Here is a 24870-nt window from a genome sequence, read left to right as displayed (position 1 = left end):
TATAGTCCAGCCGACTAGCCTCCTATTCTGCAGGCATAGACACTTCATCGCCCATCTTTGACACCCTTTGAACTGTTCACCCCCAGACAAAGAATGCAAGCATACCCCCTGACCCCACCTCTTCCCATCCTGGCTTCCCTTGAACTCTCAACTCAAGCACAAACCTGAAGTCTTTTCTTTCTCCGTCCACTGCTGCTTCCTGCCTTCACAAAACTATCTTGTATCCCTTCTGGATTTGTTCTATCTATACTTATCTTCATCTCTATTATATTCTCCCAGTAGAGTAGGCTCCTTGAGGGCAGCATCTATTTCACATTCATCTTTGCTTCCCTGGTACTCAGCACAGTGTCTGGTAAATTTGTTGTCAGTTGTTCAGTTGTGTCTGACTCTTCATGACCATGTGAACCACAGCATTCCAGGCCCTTCTATTTTCCAATATCTCCCAAAGTCTGTCCAAGCTCGGGTTCGTTGTTTCCATAATACTATCTAGCCATCTCATCCTCTGCCATCCCCTTCTCCTTTTGCTTTTAAAGTTTTCCCAACATCAGCATCCTTTCCAGTGAGTACTGTCTCTCATCATGTGGCCAAAATATTTAAGCTTCAGCTTTAGTATTTGTTCTTCCAATGAATAGTCATCATTAATTTCTTTAAAGATAAACTGATTTGATCTCCTTGCTGTGCAAAGGACTCTCAAAAGTCTTCTCCAGCACCACAATCTAAAGCGTAAATTCTTCTTTTTTATTTCTTTTTTTTTTTTTTTTTTTTTTTGTGTGTGTGTGTGTGTGTGTGAGGCAATTGGGGTTAAGTGACTTGCCCAGGGTCACACAGCTACTAAGTGTTAAGTGTCTGAGGTCCAAATTGAACTCAGGTCCTTCTGACTCCAGGGCAGGTGCTCTATCCACTGTGCCACCTAGCTGCCCCTTAAAGCGTAAATTCTGTGGCACTCAGCTTTCCTTATACTCCAGTTCTCACAACCATACATTACTATGGAAAAACCATAGCTTTGATCATTTGGACCTTTGTCAGCAAGGTGGTGTCTCTGCTTTTTAATATTCTGTCCAGATTTGTCATAGTTTTCCTTTTAAGGAACAAGCCTAGTAGGCTCTTTTTTTTTTTTTTTTTTTTGCAGGGCAATGAGGGTTAAGTGACTTGCCCAGGATCACACAGCTAGTAAGTGTCAAGTGTCTGAGACCAGATTCGAATTCAGGTTCTCCTGAATCCAGGGCCGGTCCTTTATCCACTGCACCACCTAGCTGCCCCCCATAGTAGGCTCTTAATAAATATTGATTGATTTATTACCAAGGATACAAAGGGAAAAACCCAAAACAGTCCCCTCAAGGAGCTAACATTCTGCTGATATATGACATGCAGAAAGATAAGTAAGTGCAAAGGCATTTGAGGAGAGAGGAAGTGCCAATAGTTGGGGTAGGTGAGTATGTGTGTGGAAATCAGAGAAAGCTTCCTGGAGGAAAAAGCACCTGGACTGAGCCTTGAAGGAATTTAAGAGCTGAACATGAGGTAGGAGTGTGTTCTTAGTATGGTAGGTGGCTTTTTTGGAAAGCACAGAGGAGCAAGACAGATTGTCAAGTTTAGTGGTCTAGATCGACTGGTACCATTTCATAGTCACCCAAACTTAGTTAGCTCTGTAGCAAAAGCATCGACTTAGATAGTATAGTAAGAGGAGTAAGGTTGGACTCTTGGTGGTGAAGGAAAAGAGCCAAAGGTGTTCTCTTCTCAGATGGCAATGTTAGCACAAAATAACAGAGTAAATACTAAATACTCCCTATAATTTGATCCTTAAAAGGGCTCAGGTGGGCACAGCTAGGTGGCCCAGTGAATAAGGCACTGGCCCTGGATTCAGGAGGACCTGAGTTCAAATCTGGCCTCAGACACTTGACACTTACTAGCTGCGTGACCCTGGGCAAGTCACTTAACCCTCATTGCCCTGAAAAAAAGAAGAAAAAGAGAAAAAAGGGCTTGGGTGCTATATGCTAGTCTGAGTATTCACAGGCACATTTTTCAGATGAGGAAAGGGCATCAGAGGTTTTGTGATTTTCCCAGCTTGTAAATAGCTGAATCAGGTCTCAAAAGAGGGGTTTCTTAGTCTAACTTCTATGCTCTTTTCTCTGACCAAATGCTTCCCCTCTCTCACAGCAACGAAGAGAAACTGCAAATGGGCTCTTTATGCTTGTCCTCTGCTTTGCTGCCAACTCATGGTGGGTTCTTCATCAAGCCACTTTACATGGAGGTGCTATGTCAATTCCCTACTCAGAAAGCCCCAGTGGCTCATTATTGTTGCTAGGATAAAATCCAAACTCGTCTATTTGGTATTTAAAGCCCTTCACTCCAAGTCTGGCTCCAGTCTATTGTTTCAAACATCATATATTACTCCTCTTCACACACTCTACTGACCAGTGCAACTGGCCTCCTTTCTGTTCCTTACACACACCATTCTATCTTTGCTCTCCATGTCTTTGCATAGCCTGTCCTCCATGCCATGAATGCATTCTACTAATTGCCGCTCACAGGGCAGGAAATACAGCCTGGTTGAAGCAGCAGGGCACCCTGAGCTGGAGGCAGCATGTGCCAGGCAAAGCAAACCACGACCTCCACATTGACCACCTACTTCCATTCATTCCCTGATGGAAATAGCCCAGGATCCTGAACCTAAGCACCTTTGGAATAAGTGTCCCTCAAACCACCAAATATGCTTCCAGCCCAACCCCATAGCCACCACTGAAGAAAGAGACCATTGTGGAGAAAGGGGCAAACCACCAATCTTCTTTCCAGTCCAGCCCTCAGAAACATCAGGAAAGCAGTTCCTATAAAGAAAGGTCCAGCCACAGATCTCAGAAAAACCTAGAAAGACTTGTGGACTGATACTGAGTGAAGTGAGTAGAACCAGAACACTGCACACAGTAACAGCAACATTGTATGATGATGATCAGCTGTGACTTAGCTCTTCTCAGCAATACAATGATTCAAGACAATTCCAAAGGATTAATGATGGAAGATACTCTCCAGATCCAGAAAAAGAACTGTGGAATCTGAATGCAGATTGAACCATACTATTTTTACTTTTGTTGTTGTCGTTTTTTTTCTTTTTTGAGGTTTTTCCCTTTTGTTCTGATTCTTCTTTCACAACATGACTAATGTGGAAATACGATTAATATGATTGTACATATATAACCTATATCATATTGCTTGCTGTATTGGGGAGGGGGGAGGGAAGGAGGGAGAAATATTTAGAACTCAAAAATCTTGTAAAATGAATGTTGAAAACTCTCTTTACATGTAACTGGAGAAAATAAAATACTATTAAGATTGAAAAAAAATTTAAATTTTAAAAAAGGTCCAGGCATCCTTAGCAGCTGCCACTCACAAGACAAGCCAGCCAGCCCAGTGGAAGCAGCAAGGCACACTGAGGAAGAGATAGGAGGCAACATGTGCCAGACAAGTCAAAGCACCACCACCTTGACCACCATCTCCTCATAGCTTCTGATGGGGGCTATCCAACACCCAGAACCCAAGAGCTTTGGCAATGGTGATGCTTCCAGTCCAATGCCCTCAGACATCATCCTGGAAGGCAACCCCTATGGAGAGCAGCCTGGCAACTGCTCCTTCAGGTGCTACAACCACAGCTACCGAAGACCCCAGAAGAGAAAATTCTTATCACTGAAGCCCTTGGCACTAGCAAATGGTTCAACGTCAGAAACCAATATGATGTCATCAGGGGAAATGACATTAAGAAGAGACATTACCATCTGCTTGGCTGTTGCATCCTAAGGACCAGGAGACTTTTCATTCTGACTTGCAACTGAAACTATATGTATATTTACATATACACATACACACATACACACACATATATACACATCCACGTGTATGTGTGTTTGTATATATATGTGTGCATATATCTATACTGATATCGATACAGATATTCACATTAGAATGTGTGAGATTTAAAATTGGATATATGAGCATTAAACTCCCCCTTTTAACTTTTCTCTCATATATATATATATATATATATATATATATATATATATATCCCAGACCAATAAGAAAAAGAAGCCTCTGAGCTTAAATCTGTGAGGGATTAGTTTTTATTGCTTGGGAATTAGACAACAAAAGGTGATACCAATTAGGGAAATAGGGAAGTAGAAATACAAATGAATAATCTTAGTTCTAAGCTTAGTCTATTTTCCTTTATAAAACTCACTGAATCCCAAACTGCCCGCCAGGCTAAGAACCAGCACACGCGCGCATGCCGCCATGGCTAAGTTTAAAAGCCAGAGAGAATGAATTTCCGTTCCTCACTCACTTTTTTTTGTTGTTTTTTTTGTTGTTGTTTTTTTTTTTTTTTTGCGGGGCAATGGGGGTTAAGTGACTTGCCCAGGGTCACACAGCTAGTTAAGTGTCAAGTATCTGAGGCCGGATTTGAACTCAGATACTCCTGAATCTAGGGCTGGTGCTTTATCTACTGCGCCACCTAGCTTCCCCCCCTCACTCACTTTTAAACTGACGTCCTGGAAGATTGGAAGATTGGAAGATTGTCGCAGTCTCCTCCCCAAAAGGGAGGTCCTTCAAAAGCTGCTTCGGTAGCATGCGCAATCTCTCAAATGATTCAGCTAAAACTTCTGATATATATCTTTATATATACCACAAATAATTTTTTACCACAAATGTAAGCTCCTTAAAGGCTAGGAATTGTCCTACTTTTCTATTTGTATCCCCAGCTCTTAGCCTAGTACTTTGTACATAGTAAGTGCTTAATAAATTCATTCCAATCACTAGTTTCCTTTGAGGCTCAACTTAAGGCTCACCTTCTATTTGAAGTATTTTCCTCATCGGCTGCCAGTGCCTCTCACCACCTCAGATTACTTCATCTTTATTTTGGATGAAATTTTCATTTTCTCATATTTAAATTTGTGGCTAGACCTGAGATCAAGAAGACATGAGTTCAGACTTTGCCTCTGACACTTACTAGCTGTGTGTCCATGGGCAAGTCACTTGACTTCTCTAAGGCTCAGTTTCTTTGTTCATAAAATAAAATGACCTCTAAGCCCCCTTCTAACTCTCAATCTAAGATGCTATGATACTGTGTCATTTCCTTTGATGGAATGTAAGTGCCTTGAGGACAAGTATTGTTCACTGTTGTCTTTTTCTGGGTACCCAGCCTGGCACATGGGAGGAGACTAATTTAAGGCTGCTAGTTCATTTATCCATTGCAGCCAGGACAATTGGAAGTTATAATATCTATTTAGCATAGTTTACAATTACCTGTGATGTCATTGGTTCTCTTAAAAAATGAAGGACGAACGACAACTTTACAATTGCTTACAGAGTCAGAGTCTTGACTACTCTGAGATTCCTAGAAAACATCTGACTTGTAAAATATAGTCACTAGGAATTTGTTTCAGTTTTGAATGAGCAAATTATTTCAAAGATAACATCCCTATTGTTTGTCAGTAGGAGTAAATGGGAGAGGTGAGATTGTAAACAAAGTAAACTGATCATTCCTCTACAGCTGTCTCTATCTCATTGACAAGGACAGCCAGGTAGTTTTTTTTCTCATTATTTTTATTATGTTATCAAGTTCACCTTTTTATTCTGAACGGAACAATTATTGACAAACACAAACATTTCAATATACAACAAACAATTGAAGGGTTTGTGTATATATATCATCTAATGTATATTTTTTCATATATGCGTAGCTATATTACATTCAACAAAGAAGTAACAAAATTGCTCTATTTGTTTTGGTCCCTTTCTGCACTTTTTTGTTTTCTTTTGTGCAGTTTAGGAAACTGGCTATAACCTTCACTAAAGTAGACAGCCAGGTTCTTAAGTAGTCCTTAAAAGACTAACAAAGAAGACTCATTACATGCTTGAGGCTTTGGCAGTTAAAAAGTGGTGGCCAATTATCAGAACCCAGCGGTTTCAATTTACTTTTTTCAGCTATGAAATTCTGAACTAATCATTTTTTATACTGTAAACTAATCAAGTTTTTACTATAATAAAATTAATTCTGCCTTGCAAATTAGTGCTAACAATTTACCAGCCCATAAAATAACTCCTCCCAAGTCCATTTTAACCAGCCTACCTTCTCTGCTGGAAGTACAAGGGAAATTAAATAATAGATTAGAATCTTTGCATTTCCCCCAGTCAGTAAATACACTCAGGTTCATGAGATGATTTGTAAGGCTGCTGTAGCTTGCTCCCAGGAGTTGAAAGAGAAGAATGAGCACTTTCAGAGACAGAACTAGTGTTTTGGGGCTTTGCCCCCAAATGTACAGACATTATGGGGGAGGGGAGGAAAGAATTCTTCCCACTGGTTGTCTCTTCAGGCCAGTGGTTTCAGGGACCAGCAAAGGACCTCAAGGCAGAAAGTGAGATGCCCCGTCCTTCTCCAGAGTTGTTCCCAGCATACCACCCTCCAAGAATCATGTTGCCTTCACGACCATTGAATGGCTGCCATCCCCCCACCACTGAGTGAGTACAAGAGCCCAGTGATGGCAGATGTGTGCCTAGGTTATCCTCCTCCAAAATGATTGTTTCCAAGTGCCTGAAGTCACAGTTATGGCTCTGTAGACTTTGTATACACCTAACCCCAGACCCTGTAACCTTCAGATCCAGTAATCCTAAAGCTCTTATCTAAGCAATGAGTAAGTTTCAAGTACCAGAAAGATTCCAGGGTAAGTTGTAAAAAAGTAATCATAAGCCATACATATTCTGCACTCTTAGAGCTGTGGGAAATTCCACTAACCAGCATCTTGCAGGCCAGGGGAACAGGCAGCAGCTATGCAGTGAAAGACAGACCTTCTTAGAAGCAAACCTAAATGTAATAAAACTTCTAAGGTTCTTTACAAGAGACAGTACATGGTACTATACATGGTTTACACTGTACCGGGGCAGTCTGGGAGGGTCTAGATTTCAAACTAACTGGGCCCTAAATTAGAATAATGGAAGAATTTTATCAATGACCAGGAATACCCCAATATCCCCTTCAGCCCTCATGTATTCAGGAATTTCTCCAGTTCAAATTCTCATAATTAAAGGTGACCAAAAATAGTATTTAATGAACCTGAGAAAGAATAAGTGGATGACAGTAACCCCCACCAAATTGCCTTGTACTGTTACAAGCCCCCATACATTAAGGGTCAGCATGGAGCCTTTGGGAGGCAGGGGGCAATAATTTGTTTACAGCTAAAGTTCTTTAAAAGTTCCACTTTTATTTGAATCCCAGGCATAAAGAGGAGGAGACCTGACTCTTGAGACCGACCAGATTTATTCCAAAAGTCACTGACCTGTGGAAAGTTTGTCATAGCCTGTAAACACGTCAGAATGATATTAGCCATGTATTTACACACACACACACACACACACACACACACACACACACACCACTGAGTGGGCTTATTACTCCCTGTCTAATGTCCCCCACATTGCTCTGAGTGCCTTTTAAGTTGTAGAGATCCTACAACATCCCAAGCTAATATTCCTTCAGGATACTCTGAGGTTTAATGGTCATAAATAGAAAGTGTGGTCTCAGGAGTCCTGGGCAATGTTACAATGCATTCAATCTCCTCTGTTGGATCACCATCTTGTTTCATTCATTGGAGTCTCCACCTTGTGTGTATACTCTGTTCCCTGAGTTAGATAGCATCAAAGAAAATAGAGATCTCAACAAAATGCTCCTGTGGCCTCCTTTCTTATTCTATCACCAGCAGATAATGTCACAAAAACAACTTTGGTTACATTTTTTTCCAATGACTCTGACCAAAGTGGAATAAGGTTATGGATGGTCCCCAAGTTTGTACCCATCAGTTTTTTTTTAACATCCTCAGGCATAGAATGGGACTTTTGACAATCAGAAATAAACACAAATATTCCAGAAGACTCTGTGGATATGTCACTTAGTTTGTGCATTTCCCCCCCTCTTTCTTTTATATTTCTTAGATGTAATGGATGAAGAGCAGGAGTATCCTAATAAATGTTTAACAACTGGTTCTACAGAAGAAAAAGAAAAGTACTCTTGACATACTCTTAAATTTAATGTGTTTTTAATATTTTCTTTCACTTACTAGAGTGTAGAAATCAACGAAACAACAAATCAATCCCAGATTCATAGTGTTCCTGAGATGTAATTATTCACTCTAAAATTTTAACAATCAGCCCAGGTGTATAGTATACTAAAAATTTGACAATCAGCAGTTTGGGAGTGGATAAGAGCTGGCTCCAGCACAACGACCTGGGCTAAAGTCTCACTTCTTACTGGCTGGGTGACCTCAGGCAACTTCTTTAACTTCTCAGCTCTCTGGGAATTCTTTAAGACTATAAGATACAAAAAAGACGCCCACCTTCACTGGTAGCAGAAGTTTCCTTATCTGAGAGTTCCCTATGAAAGGGAAATTACAGGTCTGATCCTGATCCTTATACTCTTTACCATAAAGATTGGTTCCTTAGAGGGTAGAGGGAAAGGTGGATATGAAAATGAAGGGGATGGAAAAGTGAAATATATCAATATGGTTTTTTTAAAAGTAAATCCAGTTTATTCCTGTATTGGAAATTGAAAATTACACATAAAACTATTAGTAGATTCGAAAGCTTCTGAGAAAAATGAAGACCAGTGAAAACACTAACTTGTTAAACAATTTTTCATTCTGCTTTTGTCCTTATCCTACCTTAGACATACATTCACTGTGTGACCCTAGTCAGGACTCTTAAATTCTTCATACTCTAGGTAACTCTCTAAGATTACAAATTGTAGAGAAGGTTCAACCTCTATTGGTAAAGGAAATTTCCTTTCCTGGGTGTTCCCTAAATCAATGAAATCACAAGTCCTGTTTTTATCCTTATTATTTTATTTTTTTTTTTTGGCAGGGCAATGAGGGTTAAGTGACTTGCCCAGGGTCACTCAGCTAGTAAATTTCAAGTTTCTGAGGCCAGATTTGAACTCAGGTTTACTTGAATCCAGGGCTGGCGCTTTATCCACTGTGCCATCTATCTGCCCCCTATTCTCATTCTTATCCCTAAAAATGCATACCTCCTAAAGAAGGTAAACATTTGGTATAAAGGTCATCTATTTTAATTAAGGAAATACTTTTTCAATTAAAAAAATGCATGCAAATTTGCACAAAAATATTTATAGTGAATCAATCATTGAGTTTTAGAACATGAAAGGCCCTTAGAGATATTCTAATCCAAATGCCTCCTTTTTCTGAAGAAGAAACTAAAAATCAGGTTAGTTTGCTTCAAAGTCATACAACTCATTGAGATCACAAGATGATACAGTTAGAGCTGAATCAGACCTTAGTTCATCAACTCCAACACTCTTAGTCGAGAGATTAGTAAAGAGAAAGCCAAGACCTTGCCCCAAGATCCCACAAGGAGTCCTTATCAGAATTAGGTTGTGTAATGATTGGAATGATGCCACCTACTGGAGACTTGCTGTGGGAAAGCTCCGCCATGAGGAAAATGCCTCAGAGGGCAAGGCCATGTGGCTTTTCCTTGGTGTCAGGAAGTGACGTTTGCTCATGGGTGCTGTCTATCAAGGCTACCAGCCAATCAACTTGAGGAGCCTCCTATTTTCTGGGAGGAGACAGGAAGGAGGAAAGGGGGGACTGCGTGGAGAGCTCTCGCTCTTTTGAGTTCCGGACTTGATGGTGGTGGTGGCGGCAGAGGACTTCACAGGAAAATTGAGGAAAGATAGGAATGCCAGGCTGTTGGAATTCTGTTCTCAATCTTTTTCTTTCTATTTTTCAATAAACCTTTAAAAAACCTAAACTCGTTTTATCAATGATTTTAGTCAGTTTTCCCCAAAACTGGAGGAACAGATTAGAATTCACATTTAGAATCTTAAATTACACAGTTGTGAAACCAGGGTCTCTGATTCCAAACCTAAGATCCTTTCCCTTATAATAAGGCAACAACCAACTGGTGACAAAACATGGATGAAGACTCAAGGCTCTTGGCTCCTAGTTCCATATTACAGAGTAATTCTTCCTTCCACACCACTTCAGTGAAAAAGAGATGGCTTTGGAACTAGAATTCTATCTATCTATCTATCTATCTATCTATCTATCTATCTATCTATCTATCTATCTATCTGTCTGTCTGTCTATCTATCATCTCTCTATCTATCTATACACACATATGTGCATACATATATAATCATATATATTATTTTCCCCCAATTACATGTTAAAACTATTTTTAATACTTTGGTTTTTAAAAAAGTGTTAAGTTCCAAATTCTATCCCTTCTCTCCCCTCCCTTCTATGGTAAGCAAGCTGATATAGGTTATATATGTGCAATCATATAAGACATTGGAACCAAATTCTTTTTTTTTTAAGGATAAACACTTTTTTATTTTTATTTGCATATTAATGTCACATTTACTCCTGTGCCATAAGATTTCGTTTCTTCAGTTTCTTTTGGGATATCTTCTTCTTTTGAGCAACCTTCTCACCTGCTTTAGGAAAAATTTGTTCCTTTTCAGCCAGTATCATCTCAATATGGCAAGGGGAAAACATGTATGAGTTGATTCGACCATGAGCCCTGTAAGTATGCTGTCGCATTTTGAGGGCCTTGTTAACCTGGATATGCTCAATGACAAGAGAATCCACAGCCAAACCCTTCAGTTCAGCGTTACTCTCTGCATTTTTAAGCACATGCAGCAAGGGCTCAGCACTCTTTTTGGGCCAATGACCCTGTGTCCAACTCCACTGTTTAGCCTGGGCACACCTGCCAAATCCACCATTGTATCGACGGAAGGTAACACATTGTTTCTTCAATGTGACATCTTTCAAATACTTGATAGCTTTTCAGATATGCATGCCCTTGATAGCTTGGGCTGTTTCACAGGTATTCTTGAAGTGTACCCAGAGATTTTAACCCCTTGACTTGCATGATTTTGTGGGGTTCTCTGGATCAAGAGAGTACCTCACCATTTTAAATGATTACCGAGAACAGCTCAAGGGAAGAGAGCAGAACCAAATTCTTAATGGGGGTCTCCAGGGACCAGTGTTTCAGGTGTGATATTAGTAAATGGAGATCAACAACAACAAAAATAAAATTCAGCCAATCAATCAATAAACATTTATTAAGCACCTACTGTTTGCCAGGCATTATGATACAAAAGAACAAAAGACAGTCCCTGCCTTCTAGGAGCTTACAATCTAACGGGGGAGACAGAATGCAAACAAATATATACAAAGTAGGCTATATACAGGAAATAATTAATGGAAGAACAGCACTAGAATTAAGAGGTTGGGAAAGGCTTCCCATAAAAAATAGGATTTTAAATTTAGTTAATTTGAGGGTTTTAAATAAATATTGGCAAACCACTTCTGTCTAGATGGTTTTTTTCCTTCTATAAAGTAAAGAGGTTGGGCTACTCAACTCATTGAACCTTTTCAGATCTAAAAGGCATGTAGGTGGGGCAGCTAGGTGGCGCAGTGGTAGAGCACCAGCCCTGGAGTCAGGAGTACCTGAGTTCAAATCCAGCCTCAGCTGTGTGACCCTGGGCAAGTCACTTAACCCCAATTGCCTCACTAAAAATAATAATAATAATAATAATAATTTAAAAATAACAAAAGGCATGTAGGTGACAGGGAACGTTCCTGACTGAAACCAGAGTAAAATTTAATTTAAATATTTAGTAAAGTAAATCATACAACACACATAATGTTTATTTGTGATTTTGTAAAACAGTATGTGGCCCACAGGCATCTGTTTCTATTTGAGTTTGACACCCCTGATTTAGAGGATCAGGTGCCCAACTTGGAGACCTGAATTTGAATTTTGCCTCAAACATTTACTAGTTTTGTGACCATAAGGAAGACACTTTGCCTCTTTTTCCCCTGCTTTGGAAGCAGTTGGGGTTAAGTGACACCCAGGGTCACATAGCTGATAAGTGTCTGAGGTTCAGATTTGAACCCAGGTCCTCCTGACTCCAGGGCTGGTACTCTATTCACTGTGCCACCTCGTTGCCCCTGCTTAGCCTCTTTCAAACTAATTTTCCTTGTCTGAAAGATGGAGAAAGAAAATAACACCTACTTCCTTGGGTTGTTTTGAGGATCGAATAGAACATGTGTAAAAATTACTTGCGAACCTTAAAACATTTTATAAATGTTAATTTAAATAACTATTATTAATTATTATTATTAACTTCTGTGGCCATTATCATTGTAAGTTTTTCATTAGAGGTTGATATGTCACAAATAAAGCAGAAAAATCAACAGCCATTCACTGAAGACCAGTTAATATTTCTATTGTCAATTATCCAGTAATATAACAACAATATTTAAAATTAAGTCCCTTACACAAAGAAATGATTATACTTCACAATAGAAGTACTGTATGCCCTGTTCTACCTCCTTGGAGGCAGGAAGTAAGAAGTCAGTCAATCATGACATCCAGGACTTGGGGGAGAGCAGGACTTGCTTGTGTTCCAAAAGGTGTAGACAGATGTTGTCAGCCCAGGCAAGAAAGCCAGAATGAATGCTTGAACTGGAACTAGAATTGGAAGCAGAGGCAACAGCAATGAGCCACCCCTGAAAAAAAGCACAGGTGTGAAGGATGCCAAGTCAGAATGGGAATGTCAGGAATGTAAGAGCCAAGGCAAAAGAGACAAGGGGGCATTGAGGAACAGGACCAAGAAAAGATGAAGAGCCAAGAAAGAACAAGTCAAAGCCAAATACCAGAGAAGCAGCATAGGCACATGAGGCTCACAGGACACCAGGAAACGAGAATGGTTAATGTGCAATGATTTAGGAAAGATTCCTTTTTAACAACAAGCTGGCTACAATCCTTATTCTTTCTAAAAGTTATAAGCTTGTTAAGAGCTAGGATTGAATACTGTATAAAAAAAAAAGGCTCAGGGGCAGCTAGGTGCCTCAGTGGATAAAGCACTGGCCCTGGATTCAGAAGTACCTCAGTTCAAATCCGGCCTCAGATTCTTGATACGTACTAGCTGTGTGACCCTGGGCAAGTCACTTAACCCTCATTGCCCCACTAAAAAAATAAAATTAAAAAATTAAAAAAATTAATTTATAAAGCTCAGGGGCAGCTAGGTGGTGCAGTGGATAGAGCACCAGCCCTGGAGTCAGGAGGACCTGAGTTCAAATCTGACCTCAGACACTTGACACTTACTAGCTGTGTGACACTGGGCAAGTCACTTAACCCCAATTGCCTCACAAAAAAAAAAAAAAAGGCTCATCCACGAATTTTCTACTCATTCTTCTCTGCTGTTGAAATTAACAACTTCTTTTAGTGGTGAAAAATTATACATGTCATATGTGAGGTACTATGAGGCTTCAAGGGTTAAAGGCAAATACATGCCCCAAACTAGGAATTCTTAATATATAAACAGGGGGAAAAAGGCAACTAGGTGGCACAGTTGATAGAATTCCAGGCCTAAAGTCAGGAAGACTCATGTTCTGAATTCAAATCTAGCCTCAGACACTTATTATCTGTGTGACCGTGGACAAGTCACTTAATCCCCTTTGCCTCAGTTCCTCATCTGTAAAATGAGCTGGAGAAGCAAATGGCAAACCACTCCAGTATTTTTGCCAAGAAAAACCCAGAAGATGGTGGAGGGAAGGCTGTAACTCCCCTAAGCTCCCAACTACAACCTAAAATCACCTACCCAGCAAAACTGAGTATAAACTTTCAGAGGGAAAAATGGGACTTCAATGAAAAAGAGGACTTTCAGGCATTTGTGATGAAAAGACCTGAACTGAATAGAAAATTTCACTTTTAAATATAAGACCCTAGGTCAACAGGAAAAAGAAATAATGAGGGATATTAAAAGGTTAAACTGTTTACATTCCTACGTGGGAAGATAATACTTCTAACTCATAAGAACTTTTTCAGTATTAGGGCAGCTGAAAGAAATACACTTAGACATAGAGCACAGGTGTGAATTGAATATGAAGGGATGATATCTATTGTAAAGAATTAGTTGTTATTTGTGGTTTTTATGACCCTATCTTTTGGCTGGAATTTAAAAAAAAAAAAAAAAACCTTGGCGCACGCACTGGCCTCTGGGGCTCCGCAAACGGCACAGTGCTCCACCCCCTGGGTATAGCCATTGCCATGGTGCTGGCACCTCATGTCATCACCACTTGCCAACGCCTACATGGGTCTGGCAAAATTATAATGATTGGAAGCCCAGTGAGGGTAGTCATGTAACTGTCAGAGCTGCCAGTCAATTGGCTAGGGGCTGTGTGTGATCAGCCTGGGGTCTGCTGGGAAGGAGGGAGGCGATTCACCATTCTAGCTGGAAGCTGGAAGGCGACAGTATGCTGCTGTTTATTCTCAGCTGATTCCCTGGCAGTTGTGTTGTTCAGGTTGTATAATTTCCCTTTCCCCATTTTATTTCCTTTCCCTTGATCCTACTGATACTGTTTATGTTTTTTTAAGTTCGTTCTTGTTAAATAAATCCTGCTTAGCTAACACTCCCAAATTAAAAATTGGTCCCCACACTATAAAGCATTTTTTAATTTGTTTATCCTTGTTTTTTGTGGCACAGGCAGGGTGGGGTGGCTTATGTCTGGGGCCAGATTTGGGCTCATGGCCTCTTGGGTCCAGGGCTGGTGCTTTGTCCACTGTGTCACCTAGCTGACTCATGATAACATCTTTAAAATAAAGTTAAGGAGTAAGAGGAATATGCTGGAAGAAAGGGAAAGAGAAAGGTAGACTGGGGAAAAGTATCTCACATAAAAGAAACAAGAAAAAGCTTATGGAGCGGAGGGGAAGATGGGGAAGGAGTGGGAAAATGAGTGAACCTTACTCTCATCAGAATTGGCTCAAAGAGGGAATAACATACATACTCAAGTGGGTATATTAATATATTTTGCCCTGAAGGAAAGTGGGAGGGGAAAGAGAGATGGGAGGGAGGTGAAGGAAAGGAGGGCAGATTGGGGGAGGAGGCAGTAAAAAGCAAAACACTTTTGAGGTGGGATAGGGTGAAGGAAGATAGAAAATAGAGTAAATATCAAGGGGAGGGAATAAGATGGAGGCTAATACAGTTAGCAATATTAACTGTGAAAGAAATGATGAGCAGAATGGTATCAGAAGGACGCATGAAAAATGTAAACCATCAACAGAGGAAGAACTGATGGTATCTAAATACAGATTGAAGTATAAAAAAAAAAAAGCCAAAACAAAGCAAAACAAAACAAAAAACAAGAAAAACCCAAATAGGGTCACAAGAATCAGATACAACTAAAATGACTGAATGAAGGGACAGAATTTTTTTCCATGAAAAAAGACATTTTCTTGGTATGTATGTACATGTGTATGGGAAGGTGGACAAACTTTTTATTTATTTATTTATTTTTTGCATTAAGTGACTTTCCCAGGGTCACACAGCTAGTAAGTGTCAAGTGTCTGAGACCAGATTTTAACTCAAGTCCTCCTGAATACAGGGCTGATGCATTATCCACTCAGTCACCTAGCTACCCCTGGACAGATTTTTTAAGAGGCAGCACAGTTTGGTTACTTAGCTGGAATTACTTAACCTAATCAGGAAATCCTTGATTCAAATCCCACCTTGGACACTTGAGTTGTGTGACCATGGACAAGTCCCTTAACCTCTTTGAAACTTTGTTTCCTCATCTACAAAATGGAGCTAATAATACCTGCATAACTAATTCACAGGGTTGATGGGAGGATCTAATAAGATAATGAATAATTATCATGATGAAAAAAAATTTCTGTTTTTGGACTGAACATGTGTTTTTTATTAATATTGGAGACTCTCGGCAAAGAAATTCTCTCTACCAATGCAGATCAGTGGCTACTCTGCAAGTTATAGTCTTATTGAGTTGGCTTGGGGGGCCCTGAAGGGTTAAATGACTTGACCAGGGTCACACAGACAATATGTACCAGAGGTAGGATGCGAACCTAGGTCTTCTGACTGAGTCCAGCTTTCCATAAAACAAACTGACTCTCTACTAAGATCCATTGAGATTTAAACAACATAGGAAATTCAGAGAGGAAAAATTCAAGCTTGAGGTAGAAATGGAAAATTAAATGGACTCAAAGATCATCAGTGTTTCATTTATGTTTTTCTTATATATTTATCAAGTTGCAATTCAAATAATGGTTAATTACACATATGCACGCTACTAGATTGTAAGCTTTCTGAGAACAAGAGCCATGCATGTCTTATACACCTTTGGATTCTGCTAGGCACCTAACATGGTTGCGATGCAAACAACAAATATTTAGTAAATGTCTCTTAAATGTTGAATTTCTCTAAAATACAGTAAAACTCACAGACAAGACAAAGATGACCTGATAAGGGATTATTTTTTCTTTCCCTCCTCCTTGGATCATAGCATCACAGATTTAGAGCCAGAAGAGACCTTAGAGGCCACAGAGGCCTATTTATCATTTTTTACAAATGAGGAAACCGAGGCACGGAAGGTTAAGTGACTTATGTAGAGTCACACAGTTAGTGAGTATTCTAGGCAGAATTTGAACCTAGATCTTCTTAACTCCAAGCATAGTACCCTGTCTACTAATCTATTCTGTTTCCTTTTCCTCTTCCTTCTCCTCCTCACCTCCTGTACTTGTGTTCTTCTTCCTACTCCCCCCCCCCAATCCAGAAAGACTTTCCCGGTTAACACAGACCCCACCATCTCTCCCATTCTGTGCAGCCCTATTACCTAATATTCTCTTGGTTTATCATTTTTTCCCAATATATTTGTTCATAGTTTGACTCCACACTGGATCAGAGGTAGTATAAGGCCTCAAGCCATTACTAACCCATCTATCATCTCTTCCACAGTGACTGAAATGGTACCATAGAACTAGAATTATTCACCCATAAATACATCTTTGCTTGGTTCTTAAGATTTGTTTTAAGCAAGAAAAATGAAGAGGACCCCTCTCCGAATATGACATTGGGATACACCATCTATAAGCTCCACCTGATAATCCATGAAGCAAGAACCACTCACTGAGTAATCAGTGGAGCTCTGTTTATACATGGAATGGCTTTTATAAATGTTTTCTCATGTTTTGGTCAGTGAAAAGACAGAATAAAAATTAATGACTTGTGACTATGAGATCCTCTTTGAGAAATAATGGTCTACAAATGTTTGGCATCTGCCTCCTTGGACAAAAAATTCATTCAATACACACACACACACATACACACTACACACACACACACACACACACACACACACACGTACAAAGGCAAATGCATCTGTGGTATGGTGGAAAAATGACCTCCATCTTACCAAGATGGGAGCATGTTGCCCCCATGGTAAAGAGGATGTTTCTCAGCCTTTGAAATTTCAGCTTCGGCTCATTCTCCTGGGTAGAGTTTAAGACAAGTAGTTTCAGACTGAAAATTGAAATGGAACTTATCCATCCTCTTTGAGGAGAAAAGCCCTTTGAACAAAGCATTTCAGAGTTCTATTAATGGTGATTGAAACAAAGGCATTTATAGGGAGCCGTTTTTCCCATTGAATTTAGTAGACATTATTATCTTACATATTAAAGTCCACAAAATTAGAGGCTTAACAATAAGTGCATTAAATGATATTGAAGCAAGTATATCCTGCCTTAAATTGGGCTTTCAAAGCCTTAGCCAGTCCAAGTATTTACAGAATAATACTTCTGTGGGGCAGCCAGTGGATACAGCACTGGCCCTGGATTCAGGAGGATGGAGTTCAAATGCAGCTTCAGACACTTAACACTTACTAGCTGTGTGACCCTCGGCAAGTCACTTAACCCCAATTGCCTCACTTAAAAAAACCCAACAGAATAATACTTCTGGTTTCTCATCATTAATTTTTGAAAGCTCTATGAATCTATCATGTATTCCCTCCACCAATGCAGATCACAATCTTTCTACGCCTTAGTACTTTGTGTTCGTGTTTGTAGCCAAACGTGTTTAACATCTGATATCCATCCTTCTGGGAGTCACATTTTAGCTGGGCTGGTTCTCAGACCCCAGATACACAGTTTGCTGGTGAGCTTATATACCTGAAGTTTTCCCAAGGAAGTATGACTATATTGGAGCAAGAGAGGTACAGAGGGATGTGGAGATGGAAGTGGATATTGTATAACATAAGTACCCAAAATGTTGCCCTGAAAGTCACTGTCCTAGGTTTGCTGAGAGCAGCTACCATGAGGTCTCCTGTCTGCCTCCACATTTCCAATGGGGACACTGTAGTCAGAATACTTAAGAAAAGCTGATTGTGGGAGGAACAGAGCTGCTATATTATTTTTTTTTTAATTTATAAAATAAAACAAGCATTTCAATAAAATAGCATTGGGGGGGGCAATAAAGGTTAAATGACTTGCCCAGGGTCACACAGCTATTAAGAAGTGTCAAGTGTCTGAGGCCAGATTTGAACTCAGGTCCTCCTGAATCTAGGACCAGTGCTTTATCCACTGTGCCACCTAGTTGCCCCAATAGAATTTTTAAAAAAGAGGATTGCACATGAAACTGCAAATCTATGTATAACTTCCTATTCCTCTTAAATATACAATGAAGTTATCATGTAAATTTCTTTTTTCTTTTTTTCTTCCCCCTCCCCACCCTAGAGATGGCCACCATTAGAAACAAATAGGTACGTGTATATGTATATATATATGTATATATACATGTCAAATTATTCCATACATACTTCCATTTATCAGTTTTTTCTCTGGATGTAAATAGAGACTTTGTTCCTTTACAGTTAATTTGGGTATTTATAATAGTTAAAATAATTTATTTGCTCAAAGTCATTCTTGAAACAATATTGCTGTTACTGTATACAGTGTTCACTTGGTCCTGCTCATTTCACTATTCATTATTTCATGTAAGTCTATCCATGTTTTTCTAAGATCATTGAGTTCACCATTTTTTATAGCACAGTAGTAGTCCATTACAATCATATACCACTTGTTAAGCCATTCCCCAATTGATAGGCATCCCTGCAGTTTCTAGTTCTTTGCCATCACAAGAGAGCTGCTGTGAACATTTTTAAAACATATAGGTTCTTTTCCTTTTGCCCTAACCATCTTTGGAAATAAACCCAGTAGTGGTATTCTTGGGAAACCAACCTTAACAAGCTTCAGGTCTCAGGGAATTATGGGTAAGAATACAATTTTAAAAAAAGAAGTTGCCTGAGAGGTCTGTGGCCTTGCTTAAGGCATCATGGATCCAGGACTTGTGCTTCTGAGCATATTCTTTGTTTCTGTCTTTGTGCATTCTTCCACATATCCTCTTTGAGCTAAAATTGTATCAAAGGATACCGCGATGTTTTTGTGATATCCTTGACCTTGAGGTGTCATATGCCCATGATGTCTTTCATCTGGAAACTAATATATCTACAACTAAAGGGAGGAATTGTGATGAAAAGATGTTCCAAGATTGCAGGGCTATGTCTCTGATAATTCTCTATTGGAGGCAGTCATTCTCATCCACCGCCTATGGACAGGACTTGGGCCATGATAATGGGGACTTTGCCACCTGATAATGACCTGATAGAACTTGCATCCCATTGGCTTAAGCTTTGAGAACCAAGAGTGATTTCTATGAGGCATCACAGTAGGACTTTAGGGATTCCCATTATTTAGAAGAAGAAAAACGATGGTTGTTATAAATTTAAATTCTGGGACCAGCCCCTTAAGCAAAAATATCAGAAAGGGCTCCTTTGTTACCTGTTTTTTAAAAAAAAGTCTTAGGGCGAGGTTGCACAAAATAGGTATTAATAGACGTTTTGTTAAATGTGTGAAGGAACGAATGAAGAGTTCTTGGACTTGTAAGCTTTCCCTGCAATTCAGGGATTAGCAACCCTAACACCAAAGCATATAGAACAGGCAACCTCAGGAATGAAAACAGATATTATCACAACCTAGCAGTGGGTGAGGCTGCCCTTATTTCACTGGGACTGACAGTCTTGATGTAATAAAAATATGCAGTGCCTGTCATAATCATTGATTTGATTATAAACAGACAATTTTATTCATAAACCATAAAATTTACACAGAAACATCTTTGTGCACACAGTTCTTAGTTTATTTCAGGAACGATGGCAGCTAGGTGGTACAGTGATTAGAGTACTGGACTTGGAGTCATGAACCCTGAGTTCAATTCAAATCCTACCTCAGACACTTACTAGCTCTATGACCTTGAGTAAGTCACTCAATCTCTCTCAGCCTCAGTTTCCTCATCTGTGAAATGATAGGATTGGTCCTTTGTTTTCTATGAGCCAGTGACTAACGTGTAAACTCCAAGCTGTTACTACTGCCAACTCCCTGGTGCAGTTCTTCATAGTCAGGCATTTCTCTGCTCCTGAAACTACCTTCTGTCTTCCCTCTCCTGCCTTCTGGTTTAGCTTCACAGAGGTCTGGGGTATAGCCATAAATTATGACACCAGGACCAAACTCAGGGAGGTGGAAGGAGAAGACAAGGTGAGAAGGAAAAGACCTTGGGGAGAGACTGAATGACCACTAACCACTCAAGGAAGGAGTAGAGTGGGGATAGTCTGGGGTGCAAGAAGGCCTCAAAACTCTGCCTTTGGTGGGTATAATGTCACTAAATCCTACTTAGATGTGTCAAGAACATGCACCGTAATACAGCAGCAAGCCACCAAATCCCAGAAAGGTGTGCCATCGTGGTGGGGGTTAGGGAGAAGGGAAGCCAGGGTAAGGGAATAGGGAAAGTCTTGCTGCATCTATGTGTGGCAACAAGGGGCAGCAATGAGCAATGGTCAGGTACTTAGATATGAGCAGAATGAGGTTTCAGAATGGTCTAATGACGTCAGGAAGTGATGCCCTCCATTCAAGATTCAGCATTTATGTTTTATTTGGCTCAAATATAAGGTCCAAACCCTAATCCTTGCATATATTCCAGAGAAAGAAGTAATACAGCTCTGTCTTCTATCTAATGGAGACTTAATTTCTTAGGCCAAAACAAACAAAATCAAAAGAAAGACCATCTGTGGGAGTTCACCTAACTTTGTGTGACTGTCTCTCCTTTAAGAATCTCGTTTCCTCCTAGATCAGGTCTCTGAATACATGAAGCACCAGGGGGATCAGTTCTGTCACTTGCACATGTTGAACTGAACCCTGGAGACCTCCGACTCTATAAGTTCATGAAGGTATTCACTGTTCCAAAGGACTGGCAGGACTCAAAGGTCTTGTACCAGGCTTGGATAGCATCACAAGCTGTTGAATAGTGCAGCTTGTCTGAAGCCCCAATTGCACACAGCTGTGCATGTGGCATGACTGATTAGGAACCACTAGATGTGAATTTCTACAAGTGGGAGATGCCCCTGGACAAACTTGCAGAGAAAGAACGGTTGCAAAAGTGAACTGTCCAGAACACTACTGCCCTCTTCTGGGAAAGTCTGGAGATGCGTTCAAGTGGATAAACCTGTCTTGGTCTCTAGCCACACCACAATGGTAAACTCCAGCACCTTAGCTTCAGGGCTCCCTACAAGGGGTGCTGGGTCGGTCTATAACTAGTAATTTAAGGAAAGACTGCTCCAAGGACATATCTACTCAGGGGCTGCTGGCAAATTTCTATCCTCAAAATTTTATTCCCTGAAGGCTTTGATATCTGTGAAAATATCAATTCCCCATGGGAGTAAGGATACATTAAGGTTTTACACCTGAGTGTATAGTCATTTATGCCTTAGTATGCATGAATTTACAAAAACCCTTTCCTTACCACAGGTTTTATTAAAGGAAGAAGTAAAGATGCCTAGCCTAAGGAGATTAGTGAGAAGACAATTGGTGGTTGTGGTTGTTGTTCTTTTGGTCAATTGGAAAGTGAATAGAGGACATAAACATTTGCCCAAGGGCATTTTTTTTTTTTTGCATACTGGCATTTTCCTTGAGTTCCAACAGCCTGATACTATTGCTTCCTCCCTCCCCCAAAGTAAAGGCTTGAGTCTTTCAAGGCAGTTCTTTGTAAATACATAAAATAGGGCAGGTTGCCTCAAAGGGAAAGTTGCCTAGAAAAGGGATAACCTGGTTTAAATGTTCATGAAGATGAGACGTTAGATAAACCAAAATCAAAGATAGAAGACACTAAATGAAAGGGGAACTCTCACCAAATCAAATCCAATAAGCATTTATTAAGCGCCTAGTAAGCAAGGCACTGTGACAAGTACTGCTTCTACAAACAAAAGATAAAATTATATTTATCCTCAATGAAACAAAGCAGGGCTTATGGAGTGGGGAAAAGCAAAGGGTGGAGTGATTAGACTCCTGGTAAAGATGAAAACCAGATTTAAGAGGATTGAAACAGAGGAGAATGGAAGGATAGGAAATTATACGAGGAGAATTTCAGAATTCAGGATAATGTTAGTTGTTTAGTACAATCATAGATGATGGGGGGCAGCTATGTGGCACAGTGGATAAAGCACTGACCCTGGATTCAGGAGGACCTAAGTTCAAATCTGGCAGTAGTCTGCTCACAATCTTCCTCCCCACTCTAACCTTTGTCCTTTCCATTTGGTAATGTCCCTATAAATTGATATAACCTTGCATACCCTGCCCTCCCAATTTATCAACCTCTTCAATGCCTGCAACCTTTATCTTGACTCCAGCTCCTAGAAGGAAGGTCATACTTTTGATCTCACCATCATCTTGTTGTTCATCCTGCACTCTCAGAAAGGATCAATGACACCAGGAGGGTGATGTCTTGACTTGCAAGTGAATTGGATTTAAGGAACTCAGGGCTATACAAAGTCATCAGCCCCATTCTCTTCTCCAGTGTCATCTGAGTCCATTGGCAAGATGTAGGTCAGGACAACTGGAGATGGCCCCCCTCACCATCATCTATGATTTATTTTGTGTGGGTTTTTTTGTTTGTTTATTTGTTTTGTGGGGCAATGAGGGTTAAGTGATTTGCCCAGGGTCACACAGCTAGTAAGTGTCAAGTGTTCGAGGTCGAATTTGAACTCAGGTCCTCCTGAATCCAGGGCTAGTGTATTTATCCACTGCTCCACCTAGCTGCCCCTGTTTTGTTTTGTTTTTGTTTGTTTGTTTTTAAAAGAAAAAAAGGAAGGAAAACAACCTGAGGACTTGTCAAGCAAAGATCTGGATAAGATGATATATACAGATGAAGTAAACCTCAAAAGTACAGCAACTAGGTGATGCAATGGATAGAGCATCTGCCCTGGAGTCAGGAATACTCATCTTCCTGAGTTCAGATTTGACCTCAAACACTTGCTATAGCTGTGTGACCCTGGGTAAATCACTTAATCCAGTTTGCCTCAATTCCTTATCTGTAAAATAAGATGGAGAAGGAAATGGCAAACCCCAAATGGGGTCATGAAGAGTCAGACACCACTGAACAACAATAGACCTCAAAAGGGGAGAAGTGCTAAGTGCTGAAAACAAAAGGAGTGGAGGTGAGAGCCTTAGGGGGGTTATTTTGGCAGATTGGTAGAAGATAGATTGGAGAGAAGAGACCCTGGAGGCAGGGAAGAAAACTAGAAGGCTATGACAATAGTGAACAGGGGCAAATCACTAAGCCTCTGCCTGCCTCAGTTTCCTCAACTATAAAATGGAGATAATAATAATAGCCCCTACCTTAAAAGGTTGTTGTGAGGATCAAATAAGGCAATATTTGTAAAGTATTTTGTCAAATTTTAAAGTACTACATAGCATTTAGCATATAGCAAAAAGCTTTTATTAAGTATTTATCACAAGTCAGTCACAGCCAAGGGGGTACAAAGAAAGGCAAAAAAAAAAAAAATCTTTGCCCTCTACGAGCATACAATCTAATGAGGGAGACAATATGTAAATATCTAGGTATATACAAGCTATATTCAGAATAGATGGAAAGTAATCTCAGAAGGGAAGGCATTTGCAGCTGGGGGAACCACAAAGGCTGTCATTCCCTAGAAAAAAACTCTGCCTTTTTCCTGAGGTGGCCATCCACCTCATTCTCATTCTCACTTTCCCTTTAACCCTAGAGCAGTAAGGACAATCTTGGGCTTCTAATTAAACATTATAATTCATAATACTTAACCACAAGACATAATTCACATGAAATCAACATCATGAAGGACTTTTTATATGGTCAACACTCATTTATCTGGGAATAGATGATCTAAAAAATAAATTATATTTGATTTTTAGAAGATTGGGGGGGGAGACAATGAGGGTTAAGTGACTAGCTGACAATACAAAAGTTTTTGGGTTTTTTTTTTAAGTCATCTGTCGATAAGCACAGAAGACAGCAGCAGGGAAGAATGCATGGTCCATTGGTCAACTAGCATTTATTAATTGACTCCTATGTGCCAGGCACTTTGCTAATAAACACTGGGGATACAGAGAAAGGCAAAAGACAATCGCTGATCTCAAGGAGCTCGCAGTCTAATGTTCAACAAAGACCACAGGCCAAGCAGCTACATGCTACTCTGCTAACACTTAAATGAGACTTTGGGACTCCTAGAGCATATTGACCAGTCCTTCAGAGGTGATGGGGGAACAGCAGAGCAATGTGCCAAATCATAAGACCAGAAACATACCAAGAAAGACTTCCTCCACATCAGTCACAACTGGAGCAGCCCAACGAAGATGATGAAGCATGAGCATCCTCCTACATCTATAGGCAGAGAATTTGAATTTAAATCCCACCCCCGCCATCGTACCCATTCCTGTATTAATTGTTATATTTATATATAATAGTTATATTATATTTATAATAGTTATGTTATATTAGTTAATCATTAAGTAAAGGTCCCTCTAGGTAAAAAACAAAAATTTTAATTAAAAAAAGTCATCTGAGGGGCAGCTAGGTGGCACAGTGGAAAAGCACCGGCCCTGGATTCAGGAGGATGTGAGTTCAAATCCGGCCTCAGACTCTTGACACTTACTAGCTGTGTG

The 24870-nt window shown here is 40.0% G+C and overlaps 1 protein-coding gene across 1 annotated transcript; it reads right to left on the bottom strand.

The window, feature by feature from the left end:
- Positions 1–10403: 10403 nt before the first annotated feature.
- Positions 10404–24630, bottom strand: LOC122752576 (60S ribosomal protein L17-like). Its single transcript, XM_043999412.1, has 2 exons — positions 24513–24630; positions 10404–10828 (listed from the first exon to the last, which is right to left on the bottom strand). The coding sequence occupies exons 1-2, from the start codon at positions 24628–24630 to the stop codon at positions 10404–10406; spliced, it is 543 nt and encodes a 180-aa protein (XP_043855347.1).
- Between the last annotated feature and the right edge of the window lie 240 nt (positions 24631–24870).

Source organism: Dromiciops gliroides, chromosome 1 (genome assembly GCF_019393635.1).
Source record: "Dromiciops gliroides isolate mDroGli1 chromosome 1, mDroGli1.pri, whole genome shotgun sequence".
NCBI classification, from domain to species: domain Eukaryota; kingdom Metazoa; phylum Chordata; class Mammalia; order Microbiotheria; family Microbiotheriidae; genus Dromiciops; species Dromiciops gliroides.
The sequence above is the reverse complement of the archived record's forward strand: the minus strand, read 5'-3'. Positions and strand labels throughout refer to the sequence as shown.